The sequence below is a fragment of the Myotis lucifugus genome, unplaced genomic scaffold (assembly GCF_000147115.1).
Source record: "Myotis lucifugus unplaced genomic scaffold, Myoluc2.0 scaffold_39, whole genome shotgun sequence".
NCBI lineage: Eukaryota > Metazoa > Chordata > Mammalia > Chiroptera > Vespertilionidae > Myotis > Myotis lucifugus.
In genome coordinates, this window is record NW_005871087.1 from 4413430 (window position 1) to 4436939 (window position 23510).

At 40.4% G+C, this 23510-nt stretch overlaps 1 protein-coding gene across 1 annotated transcript in view; it reads left to right on the plus strand.

Annotated features, from left to right (window-relative positions):
• The window catches only part of NEK10 (NIMA related kinase 10), a 118237-nt gene that overhangs the window by 91030 nt on the left and 3697 nt on the right, over positions 1-23510 (plus strand). The window contains 6 exon segments of the mRNA XM_023752910.1: positions 7791-7820; positions 9013-9113; positions 15332-15442; positions 20597-20705; positions 22651-22703; positions 22786-22841. Coding sequence (XP_023608678.1) covers positions 7791-7820; positions 9013-9113; positions 15332-15442; positions 20597-20705; positions 22651-22703; positions 22786-22841 — 460 coding nt within the window.

The window sequence follows — 23510 nt, forward strand, 5'->3', positions numbered from 1 at the left end:
TGGACTTCTAGGTCCATATTGTGATGATACAGCAGAATCAAAACTCCTGTAGAACAAATAACTCTGGAACCATTTCAGGTGAACACAATGACAATGAAAAGTTTGACAACATATATTTATATTGATTTCAGAGAGGAAGGGAAGAGAGAGAGCTAGAAACATCAATGATGATTGTTGCCTCCTGCACGCTCCACACTGGGGATTGAGCCCCAACCTGAGCATGTGCCCTGACCAGGAATCAAACCATGACCTCCTGGTTCATAAGTCGATGCTCAACCACTGAGCCACACTGGCCGGGCTTATTCTTTCTTTTTATGCTAATTAGATTGTGTAAATGTTTTATAGACTTTCTTTAGGTTAGATAATAGACTATAGTTCTCTGCTAATAGAAATAAAAATTTAGGAATTCCTATAGTGCATAGGTGAAAATACTAACAATAATTAACATGAAATCAATGGATGAATAAAAATTTTAAACATGTTGATTATATTAGCTCTGCTTCCCTAACTTCAGTCACTTATAGATTTTCATTGCGCAGCTGGCCATACTTGAGTACCATCTGCACTACTATTTTCCTGATATTTTTTAAATTTTTTGAAAGGAACATTAAATTTGATTTTAAATTACAGTTTATATTTAATATTATTTTGTATTAGTTTCCAGTGTACAGCATAGTGGTTAGATAATCATATACTTTGCAATGTGTGCCCTTCCTCCCTTCCCCCCTCTGATATTTCCAGTACCCACCTGGCACCATACATAGTTTTGACTGGATTGACACTGATATTTTCTCTCCCTTGCTCAGTTCTCATTTTCATCAGCATTAGTAGGCACCAAATTGATGTATGGAGATTCTTATTCTCTGTGTTTTGACTAGAAATTGTCACTTCATGATATCTGGGCTCTTAATTTTGTTCTCTTACTAGGTGACAGAGAATCTATTTTTATACTTATCTTTTGCTCATAATGATCTGATCTAAAGAAAATAGTCAGTGTCCCTCCCAAATATTCCAGAGAGTACAGCTAATACTCTCTTCTAATGAGCAACCATTCAAATTAGTAGCTTACGTTCAAATTAATCATTCACAATAGGTACTTAATACTAAATTTCACAATTGCAAAAATGATTCTGAGTCCCTGCCTTCTCTCATTTTACTGCATAACAATTCTTTTAGCATAGAAAAATGTGCTCCCCAGATTTTAATCAAAACTTATAATACTAGTTTATACTATGCAATTTGGCATATAATTATATACTTTCTATATCGCTTGTTGGGATTTTGTTATATTAGCTCTACCTTCCAACCAGATTATAAGCGTCTTTAGTAAAGTTTGCATATATCTGGATCATTTCCTCTGAGATCAGGCCCTTGAAAACTTATTGAGTGACTGATGCAGACCTACCCTCTATCTATCCTTGTCTATCCTTGCTAATGGGAACAGCTGCATAGTAATCTTATGATTACTTCAAGGATGAAAACAATGATATTTTAATGTTAGACTTCAGATTGGAGAAAGGGTAGGTGACATTTCCTTTGCCACCGATAATTTACTCCCTAATTCTTCCTGCCAAGTGAGGCAGTGAAGGAGTGTGGACCAGGTCCCAGAAGGACGCTGCCAGAGATATAGATTTTCTTTTTCATATTCTTTGTAGGGTAATGTCTTTCCAAAGAGATACTCAGACTCACAAAAGTTACCTATGGTCCCAATCTAAGACCAGGTGCCAACTGCAAATCAGCTGTTCAGTGGCAGCTCACATCCCGTCCTGAGGGTTTCTGCCCTGGGGGAAAGGCCAAGCTACACCCCTTCTGGTAGGAGGAAAGGGAGGTCAGTGTGGCTTGGGTGATGGGGGTAGCACTCTGTTCAAAATAACTGAGTTAATACAAAAGCCAGGCTCTCAAGTTCCAAATTGGCATTATTCATTATTTTAATAAAATTAAAAAAATAGTTTTGGAGTATATTCACCTATCCTTTGAGTTGTCATCATACTAGTATAGTTACTTGAGTATTGAGAACAGAGACAAGTCAGTCAAGACTAATGACAAGAGGCCTCTTTCTTCTAGCTGGGCCACCTTACTGCCCTCCCGTACATCCGGGACCTCACCCATGCTTGACTATCATTCCCCACTATGGACTCCATAGATTATTTGGGATGCTGTAGATAGTGAGTTATGTAAATAATTTTTCAAACCATATTGGAATGCAAAAGCACAATTCTTAAAGTTATTCTTTAGCAAGTGTTCCAGTTTTATTTAATCTATTAATGATGGAACCAGATGGAGAATAAAAGAGCTGGTTCCAAGAGCATTTAAGGAGCAGGGCTTAATATAGTTAGTCAAGAAAGAAAAGCCGAAATAACATTGCTAAATTAAGCATAAGACTGGTGAAGTTTCTACAGAGGAATTAAACCATATGTGTTTGTGATTAACTTCCTGTTTGGCCTATGAAGTCATACCAATAGGTCAGTTTCTGCAGGTAAATCCCTAACACGACAGGCTGTAAACTACATGCACCTCTATCGGTGGGATTGTTAGTTAAATATACTGGGACGTTACCCAAAAGTGTTAGATTAGGATCAAGTTGGGTTAGGAAATGATCTAACATGATGCAAGAGAATTAAGCAATGATCATTTTGCCTAGTCTTTCCATGATTGGGGTACATTTTTCTTGTTCAGGTAATTGAATGGGGTTGGGGGCATCTTTTCTTTCTGTTTTTTTTTTTTAATTTTTTTTTGATTGATTAGCCTTTGGATTCTCAATGCTGAACATCGTGTGGTTTTCACACCACAGTGTTTTATTCCTGAGAATCTGGGCTTCATCAATCGAGTTGACTTTCAGAGAAAAAAATAGTTCCCTTTAGCAGGAATAAATGAGTCAGCATGACTTGGTTAGTCATTGTAGCATTGCATAAGAAATAACTAAGTGAGAAGAGTCAGGCTGTATGGACCAGACCAAATGCATATGTTATTTTTAGTCCAAAAATTCAGGAATAAAATTTAACTCTCTGTATTTTCCCAACACTGACCTTAATTGTTATATCGAGCCCCCTTCCAGATACCAGAAAACATGGTCAAGTACCCGAAATCTAAGTGTCAATGTGTTGGTGATTTCTTGATTATATCAGGTTTAAAGTCAGACAAACCGAGGATTGCCCTTCTCTCTCTCCTTCCTGGGGTGATATTTTTGTGCCAAGGATTTAATTGGCACCATGGTACTGGGGCTTTGAGACCACCTGTGCTGGTGTCTGATCTGATGATTGAGCGTGGTTCCTCTTCCGCATTGGCATCCAGGGACCTGACACAGCCCCACCTGACTTCCCGTTACAGTCCATGTTTCCACGGTGGCTGTGGAATGAAGGCAAGACCTTTGTAGGGCAAGCTCTCGCTCTGTTGGCTTCCCTTCTCCAGGGGCTGGGAGGTTAGTCTGACATTTCTGGGCCTGGAGATTTGAGATCTCAGCACAGCCTCTTTGTCTCTGACACCCCAGGGAGCTATCTCTGTGGCCCCACCCAACCCGTGCCATTGCCAATGGTACAGGTAAGCTCTGCATGACCAGGGCCTCTCAGAGTTCCCCTTGGGAACCAGCACCCAGTCTTGCCCTCCTGAACCCCCAAACTCAAAGACAATTCTATCAACCAATTCTTTCCTCCTTTCTGCTCCCACCCAGACTTCGTCTAAGGTGAGCTGCAATTTGAGTCTCTTCTGAGGCTTTCTTTTCTCCTTTTCTCTGTATCCTCCCTCCTCAGAGAATCTTTATGTCATCCAGGAGGGGTGGGAAGATGAGCTTATTCAGCAATTATTCTGTTGAATCTCTCTGCCTTCTGCTTAGACAGATTATTATTTTTTTTAAGCCCAGGAATGTACTTGCTCTTTTCCTTGGTTTCTCTTTGCCACTCCATCCTGGGGAAATGCTGGTCGCACTCTGCTTGATCAGCAAGGGGAGTTCATGGGGTGGAAAGGGAGTGTGGGAAATAATACAACAGAACATTTTCGACAGCCTCTTGTCATGTGTATTGTGTAGTCATTTCTACGAACTTTGACTTTAAAAATCTTGAGGTTATATTTTATATTTTGCAGAAAAACTAAAGAGATAGCAAGTTTAGAATTGGGGACCCCCTACCTAGTCGAGAGAGAGAGACAGAGAGAGAGACAGAGAGAGAAGGATGAAATGCATTACATCAATGCAACTAAGTCAGAATTTAAGAGCGAAGGGCTTCAAAGCAGCCTTGCTTCTTTGGCCTTTAAACAGCTCCTATCTGAAGGTTCAAATGCGAGGGGGTTGAAGGGAGCCTGATCACTCAGAGGGTGAAATAAGCTGAGGCTTTGATGTAGCTCCTGCCATTTTGTGGGAAATCCCACCAGGTGTGGCTTTAGGGGGACTTGGCCCTACTTGCAGCACTCCCTGTTGGTCTATGATGGGAAGATTCCGTGCCCAAACTCCCAGTCTTCTTCTCTCTCACTTCCCTCTCCCTTTCCACCAGATGTCGTTCTCTCTCAGTGACTGGAGCCCATGCTTCCGCAGCCTCCTTGGCTCCTGTTCCCCCCAGACAGTCACACATGCCAGTCCAAGCCAAGCCTCTGACTTCAACTCTAGGCCTCTTCTCATGAGATCACCTTTCCTGAAATACAGTCTCCCGCATGGCTCCTCGCCATCATATATGGTCCCTGGCTATCTCACCAGCCGTACCCACACCTCCTCATTGTACTGCACGTCGGATAAACTGGACACTAGCTGCTCTCCAGAGGCGGCCCCACTTAGCTGACTCCTGTCCTTTGCTGGAAATGTTTCTTCTACTCAGAAGCTCTCACTCAAGTGTACCTTCCCTCGTACCAAAGCCTCCTCATTCTGCAAGGGCTTCACAAACGAAACCTTTTATAAACTCTTGGCCCTCCATTCCATGGTTGTTTGGGTGAACCTCCCATGGTCCTTTGTTCACCTTCTAAGCACCGGGGTTGATTGTTGAATATTTGTAGATTTGAACTACAATTCAGTTACTTCATTTCATCTTACTTAAAAGTGAAGGAAAGAAATGAGAGTGAATCTGTCCACCATACTTAAATGTAAAAGGTCGTATTGTCTTTTAACGGAGATTGGTCCAAAAGAGCGAAGCCCGTGTATGTTTCAGCCCCATTCATAAAGGGAAAATAATTTTCACTTCTTCAGGGAGCTCCCGCCTGAAGCTTTCTATCCTCCAGTTCAAAAATTGCTGACTCTCAGCAGAGAGAATTCAGGAAAATAGTAGGTTGATACTATATCTTGGTCAACTGGGAGAATACAGTGTAATCCATCTTTTGCTCAGTTTATAGCAATTAACAGCTTGCACTGTGAGCTGTAGTTTTAATAGATTGGAGCCCTAACCGGTTTGGCTCAGTGGATAGAGCGTCGGCCTGCGGACTGAAGGGTCCCAGGTTCAATTCCGGTCAAGGGCATGTACCTGGGTTGCAGGCACATCCCCAGTAGGGGGTATGCAGGAGGCAGCTGATCGATGTTTCTCTCTCATCGATGTTTCTAACTCTCTATCCCTCACCCTTCTTCTCTGTAAAAAAATCAATAACATATATTTAAAAAATAAATAGATTGGATGTATAGTGTAAATCAAGTCTCAGAGAACAGGGATGGGCCATGACTGACCTGGTATTGGAACGTGCCAGGACCTAATCAAGCAGAACATAGTGCACTGCACAGGTGACGAAGGCCTAATGCTTTTTGTGTGAATAGTTAGGATGCATAGTGTTTTCAGTATACTGATCTGAAAGATTTATTGAGAGAGAATGCTTTAAATCTCAAAATGATATGGCTAGCATTTGCCATTAACCTGGTAGTTATTAATATTTAAACAAGAAATACAAGTTTTGAAAGATATCTATTTGGATTTTTATCCCTTTTTGTTTTCCTAAAATTATAAAGAGCTTAATAAGTATACAGTTTGGGGTGAGGGAATATAAGAAATTATGAAGATTTGATCATGTAGAAAAGAAGGAATAATAGTTCTCATACCCAGAATTAGCCGAAGTTGTTCAGGAAATCAAGAGGGTTTGCAAATGTTATAGCTAGACTCCCTCCTATTATTTCCAGTCTCAAAGTCCCTTTTTCTCTCCAGCCATAACTCACATCTCAGTAAATTTTCCAGAGCACACCAGGAGTGCTGAACTGGTCATGGGGTCCTGCTTTGCCATGATACAGCAGCAGCAGGTACCCGAGCGACTGTTCTCGTGGTACCTGTGACTAAACATTACCTTTAATCTAGGTGATGGAGTGGGAAATAACTTTAAATGGAAAAAAAGCAGCAGATTACATGATAATGCTTTTAATATATAAAATGCAATAAAAGGATTAGTATTCAGAATATGTAAAGAGCACTTACAAACAAATAAGAAAAAAACAACAACAACAACACATGGGACACAAATAGGAAATTCACCAAAGAAGTACAATAACCTCGTTGCCTTCAGATAAACACACACACACATACAAAAAAACTCCTAGAATCGGATTGGTAGAATTGAGAAGTATATAATGTTGATCAAGTTATAGATAAATGGATTCTCTTCTGATCAGAGTGCAAGTTGAGTTAGCCACTTTAAAATGTATTTGTTAAAATAAGAATTATGTATACATGAAGGCCCAACTAGTATTTAATTTCTCCTCAACTTCCCTGAAAGACCTTTTGTAATTATGGACAACGAGGCATGTGCATGTACACACTGTGGCATCACTTATAAGCATGAGAAATTGAAAGCAAACTCAGTACCCATCAAGACAGAGGTGACACCCTAGCGGTTTGGCTCAGTGGATAGAGCATTGGTCTGCAGACTGAAGGGTCTCGGGTTTGAGTCCAGTCAAGGGCACATACCTCTGTTGCAGGCTCCTCCCCGGCCCGGGCCCTGGTTGGGGCTTGTGCAGGAGGCAACCAATCGATGTGTCTCTCTCACATCGATGTTTCTCTTTGTTTTCCCCTAAAAATAAGTGGAAAAATATCCTTGGGTGAGGATTAACCAAAAAAACCCCCACAAAACAGAGGTGGCTAAGTAAACTGTGCTGCATGCAGAGTGCTCAGTGCTACTCAACACTGGGTATGAAGAATGAGCCAGAGCTCTGTGTTGGCAAAAAGAATCTCCATGCCAGACTGAATGAGAAAAAATCGAACAAGTCTTATGATGTATCACCATATATTTTTAAAAAGAGAAAGAATTCATAAGCTAATGCTATAGATTTTCTACAATAGTAGTTTTCAAAATCTTTTGACAATGACCCTCAATAAGAAACACATTTTATATCTTGAATGAGTGAACTCTTGCTACATGCAGTGCACTCTGAAAGTTTTCTATCCTGTTCCATGTCATTCCATCCCATTTTTCAAAATGCTGGTCATGGCCCATTAAACTCGTTTCAGGATCAACCACAGTTTGAAAAATACTGTTGTGACGTTAAAGCTTATGTATGTAAATGGAGAGAAAAGTGACTTGGCAACACACCAAGCTGATAGCAGAGGCTACCTCTGGGGAGGAGGCTGATGGGTGGTGGTTCCAGGGGGCCTCCTGCTCTTCTGTAATACTTAGGTTGTTAATATGTTTGTTTGCTTGTTTTACAAGGGGCATGTGTAATTAAACATTTTTAATTTATTTTTTAGAGAGTAAGCAATCAAAACTACTTTCCAAAGACAAGGATTTATTGGACTTGAGGGAGAATAGTCAAAGGTTTTTAAGAAAAACAAGTTTACGTTATTTTGCGTAATTGAGTAATTCAGAAGACAGGCATTCTAGCTAACCATCTCTGTTTTTGTATCTAGGGCCACAGATGAGCACATTCTTGTGGCAAGGTAGAGTCAAACCCATGTGACATCCCACTCAAAATGTCATCACAAATCTAAGGACACTCTGCCAGGCTGGGAGATTGTAACTCGTTTCCTAGAAGTATGAAGTCCACATATCAAAAACATAAAGTGGGCAACATAAACATGATCAAGAACTAAGCTGTTTAGTTTATGAAAATGCCAAGTTAATGTTCCTGATGCAGCATCAACTTGGCCACATTCATGGTCTCTAATTTTTGCCGACCACGGGACAAACAGTTGCATTTTCACAATTATTTCGGCAAGAAACCACCACTGGAGAAAATATGGCACATGTACTCTCAGTCATCTCTGCAGGCTGTAGCTCCAGCTCTCTGTTTTCTTTTAGAGCTATCTTAATTCTTTCTGATTTACCTTCACCTTTTTACCCCAAGAGTAATTTATTAAACTTCATTCTAATGGTCAAGTAATTGGTGCTTAAAAGGAGTTAGACACAGTTTTTAGGGAAGATAGATCCTTTAAATTTTAAACATTTAAACAAAGTATTAAATGCAGATGAACTAGAACTAGATTGTTTCTTGTGTGAATTTCTTAACTAACTCAATAAAGATACCCATAAAGAAAATAGTACTTGACACCAACCTCGCCTAAAACTGTGAAAGTAGTGTGGCTCTATGATGAGAATTTGGGATAAATTATAAATGTGTCCTATTGAGACCTGGACAGAAATCCAGGTGAAAATTATAATTTGTAATAATCAAGAGTTTGAAAGTTACTTAATTTGAACTTTTGTTACTTAGAATTTTTTATTGGGGGGCGATTTTTTTCCCTCTCTGTAAGATTGTCTATTCATTGTTTGCATAAATGAATTAAACACTTAAAAGCATGATATTCTCTTAATTGCACATATCTGAATCCCAGCTTTTCAATAGCTGCCACTGACTCCTGGTGGCAGCCTCATGTAATTGCAGGCAAAATTCCAAGAGATAACTGGTCTTTCAGATGTTAGAAAGTAGAAGTCTGAGAAGTAAAAGGAGGAACTTGTGCATCCCCTATTATAAAATATCGAAGTGTTACAAGGTCCCTACATATTGTCTCATTGTTAGGATGAAGGTCTTTGCTTAACTTTTATTTCAGAATTTTACCCCATTTTCTACTAATAATCACTTTTAAGAGAGACAACCAGGGTCTTGACTAACTGAAAACGTATCATCCACAGCATCTGCAGGGATCGCTGTATCCCAGAGGAAAGTCCGCCAGATCAGTGATCCCATTCAGCAGATCTTAATTCAGCTGCACAAAATCATCTACATCACACAGGTCAGTGTTTTAGCCTTTCATTTCCTCTTCATCTTAAATATAAACCTGCTGCTAATATTGCTTACAGACTTCGTGGAACGTTTAGTTGAGTGAGTACTTGTTTTTATCCTCCCCAACTACAAATATCTGGGGACATCATGGCTTAGCAGCAGAGCTAGGGAGACAGAATAAAGAAAGCAAACCTGGCTGGTTTTCCCTGTGATATCCCTGCTCTTTCACTGTTAGTGCCCAACCCAAACCAAACTTCAGTGCGAATGTGCCATCAGGGTGGGGTGAAAGTGAGGACCGAGATGGGCTTTTGAAACAGCTTTACTGCAGGCAGGAAAGAGGAAAGTAATGTCCACCCACAAGTCCTGAGGGTGCTGGCTTAAAACCAGGACCTCTCAGAGAAATGAAAACTGTAAGCACAGAAAATGCAGGATTGTGAAAACTCCCTTTTTCTAAACCTCAGCAACTGTCTGGCCCTGGGGAAGCGAGCACTGTTTAAAAATGGCTGCCAAGTACTTACAGAAATGTGTCTGGCTTGATTGTTCATCTACTAAGGAGAGGAAGAGAAATCTAGAAAATAAAGGAGGAGCAGAGAGGAGAGTCACTACTTAAAGTCCCAGGGCAGAGCACACGAAAGGGACAGAATAGAAGGGGACACCCCAGCCTGGGCTGTGGTCCGGACCTCCCTGGAAAGGTCGGAGAAGTCCACGGAGGTGCTGTTCTAGGGAAACTCACAGGGCGGCCTCCCTTGGGGGCTTGGGGTGAGCCACCGATGAGGAGGTGTCCTACCATGGAACTTGCTGGAAATCAGCACGTGAGCATGGCGTGATGGGGAGTGCCCTCTACAGGACCAGGAGGCTGCCCACAGGTAGGTGCCACCCCAGGGACTCTGGGAAGCCACCTGCAGGGTTGAATCTGGCTGGGGGGACCCCATTGCTCTGACTGCTTCATGCTAAAGGCCCAGGGCAAGGCAGGAGCATCCCTGGGAGCAGGGACAAGCTCCGCCCTCCTCCACTGTCTTTTCAGTGCATCCCTTCAGCGCCCTCTCTGATACAGCCGCCCATCCTGCCAGCTGGCAAGGGAGAAGTAGTCCAGTATCCCAAGCAGGGCTGTGAAGGGTGTATTTGGAGCTAAGAGGCAGTAAATTGACAGCTGGCACATAGAACCTGGGGGAGGGAGGCAGACATGGGAGACCTTTCTCTGGGACCTCCCCATCTACAAGTTCTCAATAGGAGGATGGGGGTGGGGGACTTGGTTAACAAATCAAATATAATGTGCCACATCTCTATTGAGTACAGATATTATATTCAAAATTGCGTTTCCACTTAAATACTGACATAGATATATGGGGAAAGCATTCTTAACTTCAGTGTTATGGAAATAGCTTTAAATAGCTTATTGGTTGCCTCAATGATTAACTCATAAATTGAGAGAAAATATCCTTTGAAATTTAAATATAGTGTTCACATGCCTGTCTTGCTAATTTATATATAATAAAAAACTTTTTAATGGATGTATTCTATAACTTTATTAGATTTCAACCTATTTTAAAGCAAGAATGAAACTATTATGATGATCTTACTATTATACTCTCACACTGCCTGCATAACAAATGGTTTCACATTTTTTGGCAAGATGGCATTCCTTGCTCTAAGTTCAGATATAAACATTGTGGTTTTTTAAATTGCATTTCCAGGAACCTTTAAAGTTTATGACGTTGCACATAGAAGGAATGATTCCTCTTTGGGGAACTTTACATTACAGGGCTAACTAAAGTCAATGCCTTTCAAACACAGGAGACAAAGACAAGTCTAACCATTATACTAGTGAATTTTCTGGAGGTTAAAGACCAAGATCACTCTCCCTTTCTCTCTGCCAGTTGCTCAAAGTAAAACAGAATTGACAAGACAAAATGAATCAACAAAAAAATCTTCTTGTCCACACATTTATTTACTAGTCAAACTCTCAGACTTCGGCTGTGGAGGCCGACCCGGATTGCAGGGCTGGGCCGGTCCCTCCTGACAGCCAGCAGATGACCTGACAGGGGAAACGGTTCACTTTTGGCTGGAGGTGGCCTTTTCTCTCCAGTTTCCATGGAGACAGATCTGTAGAAACCATCCAAGAGCAACTATTTTAAAAGGCAGGATGTTAAAATCCTTACCCTGCCTTCACTGATTTGACATGTTTTAATCAACGCTGAGATGTAATCTTAAGACCAAAAAGCTGAGAATGAAATCAGTGGTTCATTTCCATCGCTGGAAGCCAAAGTCAATCTCTGGGTATATCAGGTGACCAAGTACATATGTTACCTTTTAGCTGAGTCTCTGTGTGTTTTCCCTTAGGTAAGACCTGCCTAGCCAACATCAGCTTTGGATGTAACTCGGCATTTAGGGTTTGGTTGTTTTGTTAAATAAATGCTTTGAAAATTAGCATAGAGCTACTTTCAGGAATTAAACATCTGTCTCCCGGAGAACAGACAGGCAGTTTGGCCAGAGCTGCTTTGCATTTTGCATCTCCATCTTATCAACCACAAACGTTGCCAACAGAACAAAAATATCTGGTTGGGAAGAGCACTGTGCCGTCCGCAGATGCAAGTTGCACTATGGACTGTGAAACATACTGCCTTTCTCATAAGTGATTTCGGATGGAAAGAGAACCATCCACACCCTCGCATCTGGATCTCCTGGGTCCTAATGGCGAGGGCGACAGGTTAAATAGAATTTAGGGTAACACTGTGTTTCTCAAATGAACTCAGGCTTGCAGGGTTTGTAAATTCTAAGAGAAAGTCTTACATTTTGTGTATTTATTTTGATGATAATCTTGGAACATTTTACTTTAGCATTTAGAGAAATCTCTTAAGCAGTAATATGTCAGAATAGGGTTTTTATTATGGAAAAGATATTAAGTCACTATCAGATGGAGCCCCACGGACTCCAAATGGTCTGCCGATGTATTCTTGGAGATACTAGAGAATGATGTTCTTTAAAAAGAATCCATATATTAAGCAAGTTTGGGAAAACCTATAAAACATATGTATCGGATTTCATTTTTCCTTTTGTTACTTTGTAGTGAAAACAAACAAATGAAAATCAAGCTTTTAGACGTGTGAGTCATTATCTTTTCTAGACTCATTTCCGTCATCAGTAAAATTCAGGCAGCTTATGGGGCTATTGTGATAAAGAAAAGAAAGACTATGAGATGTTTACAAATGATAAAGTACTATACTACAGTACAGCTTGTGGTGACGCTATTTGCTCCAGATTATTGGTTGTGCAAAGAGGACTCACTACCTCAGGAAGCATCCTTGCATGTTATGTAATGCCTTTAAGCTCCATTTTCCTCACCTATAAAATAGTACCTGCTTTATAAGTTTGTTGTAGGAAAAACGTGCCTTGCTGTGCATAAAAGAGTAATCAGAGCGCCTGGCACATAGAAATCATAGGTATTCATGTTTTATTCTTAGTACTATAGTTTTTATATATTATTATACTTATGTCATCTGCAACTGGGTAAAATTTTAAATTCTTTCATGAAAACTTTAAAGATGCAGTGCTGTCCAGTGATAGTTATTCTAATAAGATACAATATCTTTTTAATACCGCCCTGTGTATGAATATGAATCTTAGGTTGATGGAATGTTAGCTTACTCGAGAAAGTTTTCATGAGGATTAATTCAAGCCATCAGGAGAAGTAAAATAAGGCTCCTTAAGTTAAATAAATAATAAGGATTTTAAGAGCATCTGAATTAGTAAGTTGATACTGGTAGCTGCCAGTACTGGGGTAAGCCTCCTTTAAAGGAATCTATGGACCACCGATGATTCACATCTTCAACACTGCCAGAGCAGACAATTGGGTCTATCAGAATAGACTTTCTGCCTTTCTCTCTGACAGTGGGGACCATGCTGGGCAGCTACTAGACAGTACCAGGCCAACACTGCCACCTGGTGTTTAACTTAGGGAAGTGGCAACTTCTGGTGGGTAACAGTAGGAAATTATCAAATTCAAAAGTATCTCGCTCAGGCACTTTCCCCATCTCTTTTCCACTCCAACCCATCACCCCCTTGCTAGGAAAGCATGCACATGCTCTCCTCTTCATAGTCTGATGCACTTCAGGTTAAATTCACCCACTTTTGCTAGTCTCTCATGCACACAAATGTCATTTATACTCATTTTCCTTCTCATCTGTCTTCCAACTGTTTGCTCATTAATGTTGAGAAATCTGTCTCTCTACATTTCTTGATTTCCCCTTTTTATTAAAGGACAGCATTAATTACAACTCTTTGCCTGGGGTAAGAAGTAGTAATCGCGTCTGGCTCAAGGTAAAACAAGCCATAATATTGATGTAAAAGTAGATCAGCAGAGGTTTAGTGCAGTCAACCTATAAAACCTTTCAGGGTACACTGAAGGGCTTCTGAATCTCCCATCTTAATTCTTCTGTAATTAAACTGCTTTGACTCAAGCAAAGTCAGAGGATTAACTAGGATTATAGATGCATTTTAAAACTTTTTTCAATTGCATTATTCTTATTTTATATCATTACCATGCTTCATAATGGATCCCGTATTCTATTGTGTTTGAGCTTATGAATAGTTTTTTTTGCTATAAAATCAGTGGTTGTGAGCTCCTGTAGACCCTATTCAGTGCTCTACTATTACCTTTTATATATCTCCCTGTTTTGTAGAACTTGAATAATAGATGTCCATTGTATTAGTCAGGATATGTTAAGTTATGCTGCACTAACAGATGCACCCCGGAGTCTCTTGACTTGTCACAATAGAGGTCTACTTCTCACTCAGCAAACGTTGGCTGTCGTTCACCTGTGGCTCTGGCATCAGGACTCCAAGCTTCTTGACCTAGAGGAGGGGCAGGGATGGAGGAAGAATATTGGTTTTGCATGGCCTTAATCTTAGAATGACACATGTCATTTTCATTGGTCACAAGTAGTCACATGGCACCAAACTAAAACTGTGAGAGGGGGGTGGAGTAATAATCACCTCTGCTACATTACTCTTTCTTTCGATCTGAGCTCTGTGTTTTCTTTTAAATCGTTAGAGTTCCTACTACCACATTTTTCTTCCTATTTAGTCTTTCATTTTTCTTACTGGTTCCTTTTCCTCTCCTTGCAAGACCTCTCCATATTTCAACAAACCAAATGCCATTTTCACCAGGAGACTCCTTATCATGTTGACCCTATTTTTTCTCTGTTATCCATCTCCCAAACTTCACTTTACCCCTCTGTGCTTTTTAGGACCTTTGATTTCCTTGTATAAATCCAACCTGCAAAGTAGTAAAAAAAACAATTTTTTGAAATCCCCATTGTCATCCAATCCCACATTTTCTAAGATTCTGCAGTGACTTCCAACTACTTACTTATTAAACCTAAGTCATCCTGGCTTAGCCCTCATGTGTACTAATTAATTCTCTCCTCCTCTCTCTTCTCTCTCTTTTTTATTTTTAGAGGCTATTATATATTTTTTGATATTTTTATTGATTTCAGAGAGGAAGGGAGAGGGAGAGAGAGAGAGAAAAATCAATGATGAAAGAGAATCACCGATCGGCTGCCTCCTGCACACCCCCCACTGGGGATGGAGCCCGCAATCCGAGCACGTGCCCCCAACCAGAATTGAACCCGGGACCCTCCAGTCTGCAGTTCAACGCTCTATCCACTGAGCCAAACCAGCTAGGGCCATTCTCCTTCTCGATAAGATTGGTCTCTACAGTGTCCAGCTGTATACTCAGGAGCACTCCCAGGCAGGCATCTGATTATGTGCTAACGCAGATATGTGCTTCCTGGTCCAAAGTATCAGAGCCTTTAGGACAGGGCCTTGGTTAGAGAGTAAGCATGGTTTTTGCTTATGAGCATGAGCCAGACACCTAAATGCCTGATAGAATACATTCTTCCTCGTCAAGTCTGTTCTTTACAAAAGTCAATTTACATGTGCAATTAATATAATTTAGTTTTTATATGAAAAAGAATGTCAATACAATGAAAGAACAGTAAGATAAATTAAGCAGCCTTTTGAAAGGCAGCAGAGTAATATATTTTTTCTGGATTATAGAATTAAAAATTGCAACATAGACTCATGCTATTTGGAGTACAATTTAAATTCTTATTTAGTCCTGTTGAGCGAATATTGTTACACTGACCCCCAGTAAATGCTTCCCCGGAGTCAGTCAGCTGTGCAGTGTGAACAATTTGCTTATAATGATTGTTTTCTCACTTTATACAGCTTCCTCCAGCGTTGCACCACAATTTGAAAAGAAGGGTTATAGAGAGATTCAAGAAATCCCTCTTCAGCCAGCAGAGTAACCCTTGTAATTTGAAATCTGAAATTAAAAAGGTATGGTATTCTACATTTAGGAATTCTTCTTTGGCTAACAAAAACACATCCTTTGAGTTAAATTTCCCACCTCCTTTGCCTGCTACTCTCTCCTCTATTAAAGGGTCTTATTATTTTCTTAGTCCATTCAGGCTGCTATAACAAAAACACCATAAACCAAGGAGCTAATGAACAACAGAGATTTATTGTCCACAGTTTTGGAAGCTGGAAGTCGAAGATCAGGGTGCCAGCCTGAGGACCCTCTTCTAGGTTGTAGACTGTCTACTTCTCATTGCATCCACACGTGACAGAGAAGACGGGAGCCCACCTAGGCCCCTGTTATAGAAGGCTTCCTTCCTCTGACCTAATTACCTCTCAAAGGTCCCACCTCGTAATACAACCACCTTGAGGATTGGTTTCAACATATGAATTTGGGGGGACAAACATTCAGATTGCTTCAGACACTAAGTCAAGAATATGTCTTTGCTTCTCATTTTCTCACCTTTATGTCTGAAGTCTCTATTCTCAGAAGACCAGCAGAAAGTTCTTTCCATATTATTGCATGTTTTCCTAAGACTAAATGTTAGTAAATATTTTTACTCTAAATAGACTTTAATCTTGTTTTAGAGAACTCTATCCCAATTTTTTATTAGAATGTTCTTCAACAAGTCCCTAAATTGAGCGTTGCCGGTCTGAGCAAGTCACGTAACCATCTCAACCATGATTTTTTATTACCTCTGAGAACCTTACAAATAGGCTGAACTATTTGTAAGGTTCTTTCCATCTTGACATTCTGCCACCTCCTAGACTTCAGGTGCTAGTAAATATTTCTGTTCATACATTCAGAAACTAAATCACGAGGTCAAGTCAGCCAGACAGGAAGAAAATGGTTTGTTTCTGTTTAACAACATGGTGACAGGAAATCCCTTTGTCCTGCTCAATAGCATTTTAATACAGGCGTGAAGATGGTCATAAGCTCCCATACCTGTCCCCAAAAGACCCAAGGCCCGGGCAGTTTGGGCCCACCTGGGTACAGATCCTTGGTCCCACTCCATTTTCATAGAATTTTAAAAAGTTTCATCAGATACTTAAACGTTGGCACAGTCACGCTTCTAACGACATTTTTTTAAGGTTTCTTTTTCCTTCAGTGTCTCCAATCTTAGACATAAATGTGCTCATTATTCAGGCTCTTTGATAAGAAATTCAGACAGTGTGTTGGCTTTGTTACCTTACATCGGTGGTGGCTGCACACACACACACACAGGAGATGGAAAAAATAAAAGGCACAGCAGCAGGTAAACAAAGCCTAAGCCCGCCTCACCGGAGATTAGAGAGCCGGGTTTCTTCCACAGGCTGTGTTGGCAAATAAGGCCAAGCAACAAAGCTGGGGGAGATCAGAACAGAAGTGGGGGAGGCCGCAGATCAATATTTATTTTAACATATTTCTGTATCATCTCACTCATACCAATAAATAGATTTTAAAAAGACAGAAGCTCCAATCTCCCCTGAAAAGATGAAAAGGTTTTTATATCCTTATTAAACTGATATTCAGAATAACCCTGGTTGTACACAAAATTCATTTTAACAGAAATCCCAGCTTTAAGAGATGAAAGTGCCAGACACGAATGGTCTGGTGCACAAAGGTGGCGCGGCTCTTCCCCCGAAGTAATTTTCCATCCGTGCGTGTCTTCAAAGCAAATCATTTTCTCTTTGATTACTTAGGTTTTCACTTTTGATCCCTTCCCTGCTGTCTTTTCTCTCCTAATAGAAGAGAGACTTCCTTTCGTTAAATTGCACCCCAACCTTATCTGCCTGCTTCTGTATTATGGCGGCAGCTCTCATTAGAGCACCTGCCTTCTGTCCTTGGTCTGGGGAGGTAGAAGCAGGGATGGATGGGTGGTGGCGGGTATTCAGGGAGCATGGGTGAGGGGACCCAAAGGGGCATCAATTCATCTTTAATTTCACCTTGGTTAAGAGGCAGATTAAATTCTCCTATGAAGAGAGCTCCGGTCCCCTCCTCTGATAGGAGCTTGTGGTGGTTCACGCACCATGGTGTCTACCCTCCTGAGTTAGTCGGTCCTCATCTCCTAGGTGCTAAAGAAATCTTCATCCTGGGATGTCAACATATTTTCTATCCTTCGCCACTGAACTGAGAAGCCAACTCCTTCGTAAAAACCTTCCATCATTTCCCTGTCCAGAATTCATCTCCCTTTCTCCATACTTCAGGCCCTTCTCACACATATTGCTGTGTTTTAAGTACCTTGTCATCTGCCTTACTTTCCTGTTTTTCCCAAAGGCAGTAAATGTGTCTTATTCTTCTTTGATTCCCTCAGGGTCTTGCACAGTGCCTGGCGCATGGTAGGTGCTTGATGTGTAGTTGTTGAATATAGAATATATTCCATATATATTCCATATAATATATTCTATGTTGGTTCTATATAATATATTCACATATGAATATAGAAGGAAGCCCTCCTGCCCCACCTAAATCTAAATGAGAAGAACCAGTGGCCTCTGTTTTTCTCCTTTCTGGCATAATCTCTTGTTAATGATGACTTTTGTTCAGAGATGGATTTTTTATCCCCTGTTCAACCACAGAAGAGTGGCCAACTAGCCTTTGACTGACATGGTCGCCCACCAGGGCCCTGGGAGCAGCAAGTGGTGAGGGCACGTCAAACGCGTTTGATTTCCACCTTCCCCTCTGGAACTTCTCCTGAAACTTAGGGACCAGGTCTCTAGTGTGAAGGAGTCGTTATGGGATCACTGTGGCTACGACCCACCAGGCTATAGAGAGGAATTAAAAATAAATAAATGAAAGGAAAATCCCTTTTCTAACAAATGAAGGTCCTTATTCATAACTCACCTGAGGTGCTCTTCAGTCCAGTGGTCTCCACCTTGGCCAGAGCTGCAGAGGAATAAAGCATCCAGGTCATTGTGTAGGTGTCTCTGGGAACCAGAACTTCCAGTATGGGCGGAAGGAGAAACAAACAAGATAGCAGATAGTCACTCAGATTAGAATAGAAAGTATCAATAGGAATGAATATGAATTTATGATAAATCACATCTTTTAAAAAATACAGATATTTTCTAATGTTTTCACTAAAGTGGTCTAGAAACTAAACAAGCAGCAACGAACTCCCTTAACACCCAAGTTTTCAGGAATGTGAAAGGATAGAACTGCATTTTTTTCTAAAGTGTAGTGTTTGGCAACATGGAGATTGAAAAACACAAATGGTTTGTTTTTACAGCATCCAACGTGCATTCATGGGATGTATGTTGCTAATATGAAATGTTTTTATTAAGGTATAAAATGCATAGTGCACACAGAGATACATTTACAGCTCCCTGAACTTTAACACCTATGTTCCCCTATGTGACCACCACCTACACGGACACAGAACAGTTCTCCTTCCCCAGAAGGCTCCTGCCTGCCCTTTCCTGGCCCCTGCCACAATGCACTTGCTTTCCTGATTTCTATCCCCATCAGTTAGTTTTGCCTGATTGTGAAAATGTATATCAGTGAAGTCATATACTTTGTATTCTTTTGATTCTGGTTCGTTTGCTCAACCCATTTGCTGTGGGTGTCCAGAGTCTGTTCTTTCTATTGCTTTGAAGAAGTCCATTGGGTAAGCACACCACAACACAGCATCTCTATTTTCCTGCTACCAGGGAACATTAGGGCTGTTGATAGTTTAGGGTTATTGTGAGCAAAAGTGCTATGAACATTCTTATACATTTCTGTTGATGGACATAGTCATTTCTTTTGTGTAGCTACCTAAGAGTGGGATTGCTGAGTCATAGGGGAGGCATATGTTGTTTAAGTTTAATATATACTGCCAAACAGTTTTCCCAAGTGATTGAACATGATGTATTTTATTTTATGGGCTTTTTTTGTTATTGTTGTTAATTCTCACCCGAGGATATTTTTCCATTGATTTTTTTAAAGAGAGTGGAAGGGTCAGGGAGAGATATATAGAGAGAAACATTGATGTGAGAGAGACAAATCAATTGGTTGCTTCCCATAGGCACCCTGACTGGTTCCGGCAACTCAGGTATGTGCCCTTGACGGAAGTGAACCCTGGACCCTCCAGTCCACCACCCGGCGCTCTATCCACTGAGCAAAACCGGCTAGGGCACTATGATGTATTTTAATTCATTAACAGAGTATATGACTCCAAGGTAACCACTATTATGTGGTCCAAATTGTGCCATATGTTTGTTAATATGAGTTGACATTTTAAAAGTATATTATGTTAGCACAGGCACTAAACCTTGGCCAGTCCACATGCTGGTTGGAATTAAAAGTGAAAGGAGGATAAAAAATGTTTATAGTAAAAAATTTCATTAAAAATTTCAGCTGCACAGAAGGGCATTAAACAATTGCAACTTCAATAAATTCTGTCATTTGGTGAATTACTCTTTCCTTTAGAGCAGTGGTTCTCAACCTTGGCTGCACATTAGAATCACCTGGGAATCTTTTTAAAATCCTGATTTCTGGGCCCCATCCTCCAGAAATTCTGTTTCTTTGTTACTAATGTTGTGGCCCCAACCCATAACAAAGAAACAGAATTTCCAGAGGATGGGGCCCAGAAATCAGGATTTTAAAAAGATTTCCAGGTGATTCTAATGTGCAGCCAAGGTTGAGAACCACTGCTTTAGAGTGTTGGGAATCAATGTGTGGAAATTAAAATTAATTAATAGTTATTCAGGAAAATGTATTAAGAAATGTGTTTGCTTTGGTAGAAGAAGAAGGCATTGTTCAAAGCCGATAGGTGGTTTGGGCTAAACATATTGTTCTGTTGAATAATTGAAGTTCATTCCACCTACGCATGATTAAAAAAAAAAACACACCACATTTTGATGTCCCAATCCGTGACATTATTTTTCTATCTATTTTTTATTTCACTCTCATAAAGCTATAAAGTGTAGAGTTTTTTTTCTTTTCATATGACCAGGGAATTATCTAACTTGCTCTCGGTGTAACTTGGCTGTTTCTGATTTATACGTTATTTTGGAAGGAAGAAGATGTGTGTTTATCTATTTACAAGGGATTGAAATGCACAGAGCACTAAATTTTCTGTGCAGTCGCAGGGAAATGGAAAAGCTCACATAGAGGCCTCCTGCCATTTGCTTCTGAGTGTAAAAGATGATGTGGTTTTGCTTCTTCTGTTCCAGTTATCTCAGGGATCTCCAGAACCGATCGAGCCCAACTTTTTCACGGCGGATTATCATTTATTACATCACTCAGCAGGTGGAAACAGTCTGTCCCCAAGTGAACCGTCAGGTAATGGTCTCCAGCCTGGGAAATCTGACGCTCACAGAGAAATATAGCTGTTGGAGCGAGACCTACCTTTAAAGATTATAATCTTCAATTTAAAAGAAAAATAGAGCTTATTTTGATTGTCTAGAGAAGTAGTTCCAAGGGATACAGTAGGAATCTAGAAATTCCCTAGTCGTGGCAGCTTCCTTGATCACTAATACTGTAAACAAACAGCAGAGTCCGTGTGGGTGAATTATATTTCCTTTTATTTCTTCTTGCTTATCTGGTGATGACAAATCAAATGCCCCAAAGCATCCAGGGAAATAAAAAGCAGAAATGAAGAGTTTGAATACTTAAAATGGAGAAAATTTGAACCTTATGTGAAGGATCCACATCCGACATATTTAATTTTTTTCTTTTGCACAAATCTCACATCAGGGGGCTATATATAGCATAGGGACTAAAGGTACAGATTCTTACAGATTCTAGACATAGATGCCTAGATTCACATCTGGGCTCATCTATTTAGTAGCTGATCTTGGGCAAGTTATTTGACCTTTCTGCATCCAGTTTCCTTGCCTATAAAATGGGGATAAAAATGGTACCCTTATCACAGAGTTAAAGTGAGGATCCGTGTAAACTCGGAAAAAGTGCTTGGCCATTAGTAGGGGCTCAGCACATGTTACATGTCTTGTGACATTTGAACTCTCAGAAGTTTTCAAGCTACTTGAGGTTTCAGAATTCCTCCATAGTTTTTGAGTCCCTGTAAACTATAGTTACATCACTCAGTGGAATGGATAGAAGTCAAGTTTACAGTTAAGTGAAGACTTGTCATCTCAGCCTAGAAAAATACTCACTTTGGTTGTGTCTTTGTGGTTGCCTAATGAGGGCAAATTATTTCATGTATTAATTATTAAATGTTCCCTAAGTCTTTGATTCCTGGGATAAAGCTAGCCTGTGTAGGCAGAATTTCACGTGAAATAGATCCCGAGAAATCCAGAAGGTGAAGATAAACTGTTGTCTAAAGTCATTTGCTTTTGAAAGCATCTCCCAGGCAGGCGAGTCAGTCTGCAGGTGAGCCTTCTGACAACAGCAGCTCTGTGAACTGAAGAGTCTGGCAGAAGTCTGTCTGTGGCCTGAGAGCAAGTGGACAGATTGGACCAGGACAGCTGGACACCCCACCCCAGAGCAGACCAGGAATACCCCTTGTCACAGCAGGCTGGGCAAAAGCAAAGACAGCAGACCCTGGGGGTTTAAAAGCAAGCTTCCTCACACCTCCCATGCTCATGCCTCCCCTTGACCTTCAACCCATTTTTTTCTTCTCTCTCCAAACTGGCAGGGGAGCCCCAGGGCATCCACACAAGTCAGTGTTGATTGATTTGAGTGGAAGCTGGTTGATGTTACTTTGGGTGGCATCAAGGTGGCTTACGGTGTTAGCATATCATACTCAGACCAAACATCAAAACAAGTATTTGGCATTAAATGTATAGATTTTATTTCCCTCTAGGCAGCCGTAGGAAAGGGTCAGGTCTTTTGTTACCTTTTACTGTCTATTTCTGCTTCCTTCTAAAAATTTATCTTCTTTCTGGCACTTATCTATTCTCTACCTTGTGGACTAGTAAGAGTTCAATGATCAGAACACTCACCCATCAGGTAGTTGCAGTTTGGAATCACTTCTCTCTCTCTCTCTCTCTCTCTCTCTCTCTCTCTCTCTCTCTCTCTCTCTCAATGGAGGAATACCCTAAATCTTTGTGTATTATTTTGTGATGGCTACCTCAAAAGCACCTATGTATTAAACGAAGAGAAAAAGTTTGACTGCTCTAAGCTAAGACTATTTGGAATGTTTGCAAGTACTCATCTTCATCATTAAAAAACTGACCTGTTCTCCCTGCAGTTGAGCCATAATTGCCAATAAAGTCTAACTAAGAAAATGTGAACCAAATGCCAGACTTTCCATCATTTATTGCAGGCCTCCCCACCAGCTTTGACTTGGAGGAGGGAATAACGTATGAGCAGATGCAGGTGAGGTTTCGGCAGTACCTCTGGATGATTTTATTTTGTTGCTTTTAACTCAAGGCTAACCTGATTTTTTTTCCAACTGTAGACTGTGATTGAAGAAGTCTTAGAGGAAAGTGGTTATTACAATTTTACTTCTAACAGGTGAGCTCTAGAGTTTGCTTTCCAATTTGAAATATCATTTGAGATCATTGGATGTTAGATCTGGTTTCTCTATATTTGATTCCAGAGGGCTTTCCCAACTTTTATTTTAAACACTTTTATAAAATATCTTGTCTCGGACTAGATACACCATTGGTAGAATATATGTTTCTCATCTTTTGTACAGATGCAGTGTTGTGGAAAAGAAAGGGTGACCACTTAGTAGTAATTTACTCCCATAAAAATATGAGTACAGTAAAATTTTTAGATTTTTTTAAAAAAATTAAGCAGTTGTTTGCTCCATTCCATTAGAGCTGTAATCTCATATTTCCATCCCTGAAATCTACCCATGCTTGTATAGGATGCAAGAGGGGAAATGCAGCAAAACAATCACTTCTGGTCACTTTATGTTTGTGAGAGAGGGACTTGTTGTTATGTGTTGCCATTTGAGTACCCTATACAGGGGTTGTATAGTATCTTCTACTATAACCATTGTTGATGCTCTAAAAATATACTCTATTTTGTCAATTTAGTCCAGTTCTGGATTCCTACAGTTTTACTCTTGGGCATGGTGTTGGGCACAAAGATTTGAGTACAATTAGTTTATTTAAGAGGCAATTCCAGGAAGCACTGGTAGGGGAAGAGATCATTCAATTAAAAAAATCAACTAAA